This window comes from Cyprinodon variegatus, unplaced genomic scaffold (assembly GCF_000732505.1).
Source record: "Cyprinodon variegatus isolate N-32 unplaced genomic scaffold, C_variegatus-1.0 Scaffold668, whole genome shotgun sequence".
Classification (NCBI taxonomy): Eukaryota; Metazoa; Chordata; class Actinopteri; order Cyprinodontiformes; family Cyprinodontidae; genus Cyprinodon; species Cyprinodon variegatus.
The window spans coordinates 359,376-371,159 of record NW_015151121.1 but is presented as its reverse complement, the minus strand read 5'-3'; the positions used below and the strand labels follow the sequence as shown (position 1 = coordinate 371,159).

The following is an 11,784-nucleotide window of genomic DNA, read 5'->3' as shown; positions in this document are numbered from 1 at the left end:
TATTATTATTATTATTATTAATAGTATGGCAAATTCCAGTCTGACTCTTTAATGATTTGTTTTTAACAATGGTTTCCTCCTTGGTCATCTCGAATTAAGTCCACTTAGGCTCAAACAACAACAAATGTTCTGATCTCACACTGATGTTCCTTGGGTTTGAAGTTTACCTTTAATGTCTTTAGGAAGTTTATCTTGGCTCTTTGGTTCTCTTTTGTATTATCCGTCTCTTTGATTTGTTATCAATTTTACTCCTGTCCAGGGATGTTAGCTACAGTGAACCTAAATTTCTGAAATACATGTGCAACTGTAGTCACAGGATAATCAAGCTGCATGGAGATGATCTTATAGCCTTTGCTTTCATTATGCTTGTCTATAATTTCTTTCTAATCTTCTGAGACTTCTCTGTCCTTCGCTCCCACTAGTCCATGTTGAGTGTGATATACACCATGTCACCAAACAGCACAGTGACTATCCGTAGCCCTATAAATATGCTCACTGAATGATCACGAGTTTTTTGACACCTGTGATGCACATCTTTGTTTAACATGTCCCTTTAGTCTTATTATTTTTGCTCATAAGCACGTGAGTTTATTTTTTTATATAACTTTTAGAACCAAGATTAAAAAGCAATGTCTTAATTTCGTGTTATTTAGATTTTTTTTTATAATTTTTTGTATCAATTGTTACTTTTGTCACATTCAAGTTATTTCTGTGACTATTGTGGAGATTTTCTTTCATTCAATCTGATTTGCTGCATTGTTACTGGAAATAAAGATGTGATGCATTTGTATTTTTGACTAATCTGAACCCCAGATTCAGTTTGGAGTAGGTATTGACCACAGAAATTTTGGAATTTAAAGACCCTCTATACCTCTAAAGCCTGCACTTTTGTCACTGTTACCATTTTACCAGGGATACCAGCCATGACAGTAAAATGTTTAGGACTGAGGAAATGTCGCAAATATATATTTAGCTTATGTTGCTTCCTATTATAGCAAAGTAAAATGCTAGACAAGATCATTAGTGTCAGCCGGGCTGCTGCGTCCTGTTTGGTCCTGCTGCCCACCTGGTGTGCAGCGGTGCACATTCTGCATGGCTACAGATGGACCATAGCAGTAGCAGAGGGGGTAAAAGTAGGCTGGAATGGTCCAGTACTGCACGCTTAACTCTGACAAAATCTGCTCTTCCAGCTGTGCTTGTGCAGAAATGCATCTTTGTTTGTGCTAAGCTCAGAGTCTGGGGTCTATGCTACACAACAATGGTTCGCTCTCAGCAGTATTGCTCTTCCTGCCTCGCTACTTAATAAACTATATGTAGCTAATCGTCCTCTGCAAGCGTAAAAATCCTTTTGTCTAACTATTAAGATTTTATTTCTTCCAGCTCACAAAAGGTGATGTAAAACCTACTTTAATTTCTACAAAAGGAATCCCTAAATTATATCTAAAGCAAATATTTCATTGCATACAGTTTATCTTTGGATAAAGACACAGATTCTTTTTGGTGTATTGTATATTGATGATCTGTTGGTAATGTATAATTCATAGTAAACTAGGAAATGCTTACTTTTGGATGGAAGCCTTGTTTGTCTAAAACCATTCCTCTATTGTCAATTTTGTCAGCTTGTCTTTCTGCTATTTTACGAGTATGATGTTTTGAACTAGATCTGCTGTTTTCACAACTTTTGTGAGACACTTTTGTATAAAGTAGGGAAAGTTTTAGTCGACCAAAACCGACTAAAACGATTGACTAAAATGCGACTAAATTATATTTTTTGTCCTGAAGACTAAAACTAAGATTAAATCCAAGATGGCTTTCAAAAACAACACTGATTGTATGTCAAAGTTTTTAGTCTTTCAGTCATGCCTTATCCATAGAAATATTCCAATTCCAAACCAAACAAAGAATTTTTTTATTTTAATCAACTGTAAATAATCATATTCTTGAATATATCTTGACCTTAATGTGTCAAGAGCACAACCACGTTTCAGAGCGAATGAATTATAGATTTTCCTTTGAAATTGTCTCTTTGACCTTATTCAGCATCCAGTGAGTTCATTTCTCTGAGCTATAGGCTCTTTGTGACTCAAACAGTATGAGTTTGTATTTCAAATAAGTGGCGTGCTCTGGGTGTGAGAAATACGGATATGAATACATATGAAACAGGTTATTGGGAGGTCCCACCGATTAAAATGGAAGGATTTAACTTTATGCATTCTGTTGATGTTTGTTGACAATATGCAGTAAGAAGTCCTGAATAATCATAATGGCACAACCTCTTTATCCAGAAATTTGCTCTGGACTCCTCTGCAGTTATGAAATATCAGTGTGTAAGAGAATAAATTTGAGTCTAAATAAGCTTTTTCTGAGAAAAAAAATATGGTTCCATATGGGTAAACTTAAAAAAAAAAAAAAATCAAATAAAACCTACCGGTAATAAAACACCTACAACGAAGCCAAATGTTTTTTTTTTTCCAAATACATTGTTCCAGATAGAGCCATCAACACCTGCCAAACAGAAAATAGGGTCTTTTGTTCTTGGCTCATGAGGCATTTTGTTAATTCAATAACAAGTACTTGTGAGTGTATTCTTTTAAACGGGATTGTGTATATATCGGGTTGGTTCAGGGATGACGACTTGCTTTCTCTGCCAGAGTGGTCATACAGCTGAATGAGGGACTAATTAGATTATAGCGCATGTCTTAAAATGGGATTCTGGGTCACGTTGGTCACAGTGATAGGTGGATACAAACCTACCTTTTAGGACGTTTTAATGTGTCAAAGAAGCACCAAAGCTGTTATTTGGGATTCTTGTACAATTTTCCAGAGAAAATAAATATACTCTCATATTTTGAGGCAAACACCAGACCTGCTATGGTATACTGCTCTGAAACAACCTGTCCTGGCACATTCAATCTGCAGAATCTTTTGAGGTTTTTAAAACCTTCCTAAAAACACACCACCTCCCTGGCTTTTGATCAAGTCTAAGTGGACATTTGGCCAAAAAATATATATATATTTACATTTTTATTTAAATTTTAACTTATTTTATTCTATTTTATTTTCATTCTATTTTATTGCATTTTGTTTGTGTATTTTAGCTTTTAAGTTTTTACCTTATTTCCTGCAACTGTGATATCTGTACAGCACTTTGGTCAACCCCAGTTGTTTTAAATGTGCTGCTTTATAAATAAATTTCGAGTTAAGTTGAGGTATAGTAGAGTTTGTTTCAAAATCTTATATAGGCCTATGTATGAAAAAAAAAAAATCAGAATATTGATATGCTTAACAACAAGAGATGGCCATTGATTTTAGAAAAAAGGGGGTTTAGTATAAGCAACTATTATTTACATCCCTGCTCAAATGCAGCTGACTAAAATGATTGATTCTCTCGTAGGTATGGCATTCATTTTATAGAATGTCTGGCAATGAGGGACTTGTTTGATTTAGGCTTGCTGGAGCAGGGATGCACCTATAAACTGCAGAGCAAAAATATATCAGGACTGGAGTTGGAGGCCCCTGGAACTGAGAGGTTGGAAAACAAGAGTGTTAATCAGAGAAGCAACCAATATGGTCATGGTACTGTAGGCCTAGAGGAGCTGCAGAGATCCACAACTCAGGAGGTTGAATGTAATGACACAGGAACTTAAAAAAAAAAAAAAAACACAAAACAACTTACTGTACAGTACTCACTCATGCACTGAATAAAAGTTGCCTCTGTGAATGCGCAGCAAGAAGAAAGCTACTTGTTAAATTCCATGTAATGGACACAGAAAGCATTTGGAAGAAGATGCTCTGGTGAGATCAGACCAACGTTATACTTTGTGACTGACATGAAGAACTCTGCACATCCTGAAAACAACACTGCGTGTCACGTTTAGCTACAATCCTCACTTTTAAACATGGTGGAGGCATCATCATGCTGAGAGGAAGTGTCATGTTCTTGGTTCTGTTGTTCTTTACTTTGCTCCTTGTTTTCTAGATTTATTGATTTTATTCCAGTTTTNTCTTTGCTGTCTTCCCATGCTGTGGTCTATGTTCCTCGTTCCTCCCTGGCTCCTCGTGTTTGGTTTTCCCTTGATGTCTCCATAATACTGGTTTGCTTTTCATTATTACGGTAGTTGGATTTTTGCATTCCTGCCTTTGTTTACCTTTTTGATTAAATCCAAAAGAAATCACCTCAGCCTCTCTGCCTCTGCGTTTGGGTTCTCAAACCTCAACTAACCCTGACAGGAAGGAGGTCTGACTTGTAGTGAAGATACTAAAGACAAATAAACCGATGATAGAAAAAAGCGTTAAAAAGAAGACAGTTTCAAGTTTCAACTGAACAATGATCCATTTTCATTTAAAAAATAAAATATGACTTTGATATTATTGTCTTTATGACTGTAATTTAGATTTAAAACACTATATTGTGAGCATTTATTTTAGCACAGTTAACATGTTCGATCTAAAATTACTTTATACTAAATTCACTAAACTTAGCTACTGACTGACATAAACAACAGTTTTTTTAATGACTCAGATATCGGAGCCTCGAGTTTGATTGGAGGGTTTGAGAATTGGTGAGCTTTAGCCAGATGAACAATTAAATAATAATTTATTTTTTTTTTTCAGTTCAATTGTAATTTTTTCTATGGAAAAGGATAAAGTGATCTGCTGTATTCCTGCAACTGAGACACTGTTTCTATTATGCCAAAAGGTTGATCAAGATTTGTTGAAATGGACAATCATTCCTTATTTCCCAGCTGGGATTTCTATCTATTTTTACCTGTAGATAAATCACTCTCTAATCAGGTGAGCTGTTGGTAATGGCATCATTGCCTCTGGTCAGCTTCTATTTAAAGCAGAGGTGAGCAGTGAAGCATAGAGGACGAGAAACAATGTTCCTCTACAGGCTTTTCCTCCTTCTCCCTCATAACAGAAAGGTAGTCAATGTGTGGCTGCTATTTTTTTTTTCTTTACATAAATGTTGTTTAACTCAGATTTGAGGCCAAACTGTATTTTTCGTATTTGACACATTTTAAATGAATCTTTCCGCATGACAACAGTTTGTAAATATACAGATTCCACTAATGCCTTGGATTATAGTTGAAGGGACAGACCACACAATGTGGACCATAAATGCTCAAGCAGACATGGCAACGTCAGTTTATTAAATGCAGCTGCACAGATGCTCTATGACAGGCACATGTGCAGCATTGACCCCTGATGTTGTTCATTAGCTGTCCATCTGTGTGGGTCTAGACAATGTGAAAAGTGAAGAAGGTCACTTTGCAGCTATTTCAGATCTCTTACAGTGATGGTGTTATGTAGAACTTCAGGTTTGTGATTTGTTGCTGTTCTATCTTTATTTCCACATCTGTTACACTTCCAGGACATTTTCTGTTCAAACATAAGATATCCAGGATCTCGGATCCATCAACGTATATTTTGAAGGTCAATTATTTTTTATTTGTTTTTATTCATTAAACTGTATATATGTAAGAATGCAGCAAAGAGACATGATTTTGATTCAGACCAGACTATAATGGATGGAGCTATAACCAGGTTAATGTTTTATATTTTACATAAACCACAGGAAATGGTTTATGTAAAATAGTGTATTTTACATTTATTTTTTAATAATGTTCTTATATCTTTTAAATATTCTTTAAAATTGTGCTTTTGTGTATTTTATTTTCTCTCTTTTTAACCTTTTTTGGCTCAACCTCTCCTTATTTTTTGTGTGTGTCACGGCTCATGACAGAGGACCCAGGATTCAAAGCAAACAGATCAGAACAGGAACAGGCAGGCTCAGAGGATTAGAGCCAGACCAGGAAATCTGAAAACACTTGCACACACTCACCCCACTGGGTTGAGGGAAATTATCTGGCACTGATGTCTGGTAGCAGGCAGGTTAAATAGAGACAGAAGCAGGTGGATTACATAAGCAGCAATGAGAAAACGGGCAGAGTTAGACAGGTGAATGAAATGAGTAAATAAGCCAGTCATCAGCACCAAGATCATGAAAGTATGTGGATCACTTTGATTCCCATTTAGGGTGTTAAGTGCTATACAAAAAATCTCGATTGATTAATTGTTTTACTGTACTTTTTACCTTACTTACTCTCTAATTTTATAAGAGTATTACTACTCTTATTAAGTAACATATCTGGTTGTTCTGCCCACAAGTTATTTTAGCTATTCACAAATCAGGTGAAAATACAGTGAATAGCAGATTTTTTTTTTAATCATTTCCTGACATATATAAACTACATCCTGTAAAGTGTACTTTTTTTAAGTTCACTTTGAATAAAGTGAGTAAAGTGATTTATTTTTTCCTGAATTTGTTATTTTGTAATCTTTTTTCTATTTTTATTTTTTATTATATTGCATACTTTAATTTGTACATAACGCTCGGTTTGATTACATCATTTCAAGCATTAAATCAGATGTTAAGAGCCAACAGAATTCAGTACCTGAGTAGTCATTTTACAAAGTACTTTTTTACTTTTACCAGAGTAATTTCTTTGATAATTATTTCCTAATTTTAATTGAGTAAAAAATGTTAAAGTAGTGCTACTCCTACTTGGGTAAAATTGTTGGGTACGCCACCCACCTCTGTTTACAATGCAATGATGTCAATATCCATTATAAGATGGGAGCATATTTGTAGCATATAACATCCTTTCCTAGATGACAGGGATGTTTTTACTTAACTTGTCTAAAGTCCAAAATGTAGATTTTTCTTTTAAATTCATTAAAAATTAATGTCATGTCTTTCAATGCTACTGAATTTCTATGTTAGAAATGTAGTATGCAATGTAATGCCTAATTTAGAACATGAACAGTAAGCAATGATCTGTTAACACCAAAAGTAAAAAGCTTTTAATATTCAAACATCACCCCCAAAAAGGGCTACTTTATATTAATAAAAAACAATGCCAATACAAGTAAAAAAGAAGGCTAACTAAGCAAAAGAAATACGTAAAAACAGGCAAATTATTATGAATAATGAATAAATAAATAAATAAATAAGACAGCCAAAATAAAAAATTTAAAAATAAAGCACTCTAAAATTAGCTGACAAACTACAATTATGGAATAGATGAATTCATTATAAAGAGTCTTTTTCATTTCTCCTAAATTGAAAAAAAAAAAGAGCAGCTTTAGGTTTATTTTCATCATTTATTTTTCCACATAGACAAGTTTAAATAACTGCGAGACCTCATCCAGCTTTTCACCTTCTGTTTTAATGGCACAGACAACAGAGCTCTCAACAACACAAGCTAGCAGAGAATATGCCAAAAAATAAATCTGCACAACATTTTACAGTACTCATGCCAAGTAAGCATGATTTTTCTCGGAAAGGCTTTTCTTATTTTTTATTTTTTCTCGACAAGGGAACTTATCTGCTTTCATTTACTGTAACCAGTTAACTTATCTGGAATCATATGAACCTAAAGACGCATTAAAAAGCACATAAAAAAAAACAAAAAACTTTATGATTACTGGCAAAGCTTTGAATAATGTAAACAGAAGCATAATTCAAACCTCTTTGACATGAAAGTTTTATGAAAAGACTTGAAGTCAGATCTTGCACCTGCAGAAGCTGGAATGCTGCATTATTATAGGTAATTTTGTGCTTAGTTTCCCATAATAAGACACATCCTTCAAGAATGAGAAATATCGGTAATAAAAAAGGAACATGCTTTGTTTATATTTAGACTTATTTTTATATTGTCATCTTTATGATCTGCACTGCTTATCTTACTTATCCACACACCTCTTTAAAAAAAGGCCTATGGTTTTGACTAGCTAGTGATTTCCTCTTTAACGCGGTATGATTCCTCTTTGTAACACCTTTAGTTTTAACAGTCATTAAAACCAAACCAAACCCCTCTAACAATGACACTGGATTTTATTTGGGGTTTAGTTCTTCAGAGGAAGAAAATATCTTATATGTCTATTTGAAGAGCGTATAGCAAGATTTAAACCTTATGAAATGAAAAAAAAAAAAAGTCTAAAAATGCCATCCCTTACTTGGAATTAGAATTTTGAGATATTTTAACAGACATGAAAGCAGAAAGCATAAAAAAATGATATGGGATTTTTTTTAATAATTAATTTTATTTGTGAGAAAGAGGAGCATTAAACACTGTGCTTGACTGCCGTAATGTCATAAAAATATTGTTACTCTTCAGAATAAGACCTGTCTTTTTTATATGTTCTTGGCCTTGTTTAAATTAATTTAGAAATTTCTTTTTATTTAGAAATTTATTTTGTGGTCATTATTTGTATGACTTTTTTTTTCAAAACTTAGTTTTGACAGAAAAAATTAGGACAGTGAATTGGTTTCACAACTCTCTGCTTTTGCTTCAGCAAATGTTCAAAATACTTCTGATTCTGTCTAAAATTATATAATTAACATTTCTGATCTTTCTGAATCTGCTGCTGACTCTACCTACAATGAAAACAGTTGATCAGTTATGTTTCAGTTGCATAAAACAGTAGCAATCGATACTTTCCCATAATCTACCAGGTCAATTTTTTTAAACTTAAAGAACTTTCATTTTGTTTTTTGTATTTTTTTTAGAGAACCTGAGGCCGTTTCACTGGAACCGATAGGTTACCTATCAGAACTTGAAAGCCTTGTTAAAGGGACAGTTTTGGAGCTTATATATTACCTTCCTGAACTTAGATGTTCCATTGAGAACCAATTGCTAGTAGACATTAAATATCATGTATAAGCAACTTTCCAAGCTGTATTACTAAACCTAAGAGGTTACTTTCTGGAACTTGCTAGCTTTTTTCCAAACGTGTCAAAACATATCTGGGACCTAAAGGATACCTACATTAGCTCAGAGGTTAGTATTAATTTATGAGAGGATTATTTTAGAAACTACGTAGATAGTTTTCTAAAACCTGGAGGTTTCTTTCAGTTACATTCTGGATCTTGCTGGTCACTTTTTAGATTTTTCAGGTCACTTTTTGACTCCAGATGTAAATTTCCATCATTCTTTTTTGTCTACATACAGATGGTTTCCAAGACATAAGTTGTTGAATCTGAAACTCTAATTCTGCCTAACATAGAGGTCTCCATATGAAACTGGTTATTTTCCTGGCCTTTGCAGGTGACCTTTAGGGACAGGACAATATTAAGATGTGTTATTTTCCTAAGTGAGGACTTTTTTTTACTTCAATAAAGGTCCAAAGGTGCTATTGGGAGTTGAAAAGGTGCCCTGTATTAACCAAAAGGAAAGAAAAAAAAGGAAATTCAAATTCCAAGCAGTAATGTATTCAAACCTTGGTAATTTCAGAAAATAACATGTGAGTTCAGTGAAGGTAACCTCTTCATTTCAGGGATATAACCCCTAAGAGCCAGAAAACAGGAAATGGTACTGAATTAATCATATTACATGTTCAAACAGAATAATCATCATGACTTAGGGTAAATATCTAAAGTTCCTGTGGCAGCAAGAATCTAATGAAATCTGGTGTGAATCCTTTGTTTCAAATATGCAGGTTTTAAAATCATGCCTCCAATTGCAGAAATTGTTCAGCAACTTGATTGATCTCATCATCTTACCAGTTTGTGTTGCATTAAAACATAAGTTGTATTTAAAACCGAAATGAAAAACAATGTTGGCTCAAAACGAGTGAAATTTACAGTAAATTCCTAATAAAGTCATATTTTTGGGCAAGTCAGTTCAATGTTTGGATGATTTGCTGTCAGGTTTACTTGATCAGAGTAGCTGGCATTTTGCCTCCAAGTTAATTTAGTTGAAATCTGTGGTTGCTCTGGAAAAATACTGGGAAATTTCTTGCACTGATGGAGTTTCCATGAAGTAGACTGCATGCATGGTTAACCAGGGTGCCTCAACAAAGAGATTACAACACACGGAAAAAGCATTAACTTTTATCTGCTTTGGTAAACATGTTTCTTTCAATTAGAAAATGACTGTCGATGTTATGTTTGTTTTCACTTTGCTGGTGTGTCTGATTTTACCTGCATGCATCCTCTAGCATTAAAAATCAAAGCAAATAATGATGACTTTTTTTTTTGAAGTTTTGGGCTTTTTGTTAAGATAAAAAATAAAAATTTTAACTTTTCCTTGATATCTCAGCAACCTTTTCAATGCCAATTATTATGTTAGAATTGAACAAAATGTGGCTTTAAATCCAAACATAAGACAGTTTCAATTAGCAAACCTCAGCTAGGAATCCCTACAGGGAAGGAATCCATAAGAAAAACATTATGCAGAAAACGGTCTGTTTGGAAGATTTCTTGTGAAAACTCACACCTGGTCTTTTGATGAAAAATAAGAAGATAAAAAGCCAATTCAGTTTAAAGAGAGTAATGCACATTTTGGTTCACTCTAACATTGGATGGACTTAACAGCTCTTTATTTTTTATAACATAAACATGATCATATTCTGCTCTGCCCATTCCTTTGGGACTAAGGTAGAATAATGCAACACACATATTGCAATATTAACTGTTGAAATCTGCCAGTCTGGGCACCACAATGTCCAGCCAGATAGGGAAGCAGTTGCCTTACTTTAAAACTTAACTTACAAATTTGGTCGCAAAAAGAAAACAAAAACACACTCAACATAGAACATGAGCAGTCATCTAGCGGCCCTCTCAGGTCAGATTTAACTTGCTATGAATGTGCTAACAGGCTAGCAGCCAACAGCAGCAGTTTCAGGTGTTGCAAACTGTTTGTTAGGTTCACTTAAATCTAATTTTGGCATTTGAGTGGAAGCCTGGTCTTAACGAACCAACAGCCACTGAACACATCTGACCTCCCCAGGGCCTTGCTGAGGAAAATATACCCCCTAATGTATAGGGGATACTCTGCTCTCCAGAGAAGGATGACTTAAACCTGTCAAGGTTTTCCCAGAAATCACTTTTTAACAGCCAGTATTGTCATCTGTAGACATTCCTCCTTCATAGCCAACAGTTCTGTCTTGTAGCTGCTTGGCTTCCCTCCATCAACATACACACAAGATGACTTCTTAGTTGAAAGAGGTGTCTCCATGGTGACAGAGCCAGCATTGAGTATGTCAGCGTGCGACGGTGAGGATGAGGAGCGCCTCTGGCATGCTGAGGACATAATAGCTGAGAGAGCACGACTAACATCGTGCCTGGCACCCTCATTGACAAAACAGTACAAAATGGGGTCAGCTACACAGTTCAGGCTAGTCAGAGCCAGAGATACATGATATGCAGCAAACAGGGTCTCCTCTGAGCTACAGTCGCACGGCTGCCGCAGAAACATCACACTGCGCACCAAAAGGAGTGTATGGTATGGTCCGAAGCACAGCAAAACTATGAGAATTAAACTCAAGGCCAGTCTCTGGATTTTGGCTTTCTCCTGTCGCTCTGTAGAGACGTTGCATCGCACTGCTGCTAGTATCCCTCTGTAGGCCACCAACATGGCAGTCCATGGTGTAAGGAAACCAAAAAATGTTCTGTAGAGGTTCATTCCTACCACCCAGTCCTGCATTGGATACTTTTCAAAGCAGAAGGTGTGGTTGAAGCGATCCTGGAAGAGTTCATCGTGGAAGAGAGGAGCAGAGTTGGCTATGATCTCAATGATCCAGACAATGGCACTGACGAAAACAGCTGCAGGAAGAAAAGAAGGGAAGATTAGACACTTATTAAACATCCACTGCTCCATCTAGTTAATACTTTACTCAACAGCATCAATTACTCTATACAGCCATTGCAGAAACCTAGTTTATTCTCTTTCATATTCATACTGAAAATGGCCTGGCATTGGACAGGTTCTAAAGATA

At 35.2% G+C, this 11,784-nt stretch overlaps 1 protein-coding gene across 1 annotated transcript in view; it reads right to left on the bottom strand.

Annotated features, from left to right (window-relative positions):
• Window positions 1-8,868: 8,868 nt before the first annotated feature.
• Window positions 8,869-11,784, bottom strand: part of LOC107097062 (G-protein coupled receptor 4-like) — a 15,520-nt gene continuing 12,604 nt past the window's right edge. The window contains exon 3 of the mRNA XM_015394040.1: window positions 8,869-11,611. Within this exon, the coding sequence (XP_015249526.1) occupies window positions 10,890-11,611 (722 nt within the window). The 3' untranslated portion in view covers window positions 8,869-10,889. The remainder of the gene's footprint in view (window positions 11,612-11,784) is intronic.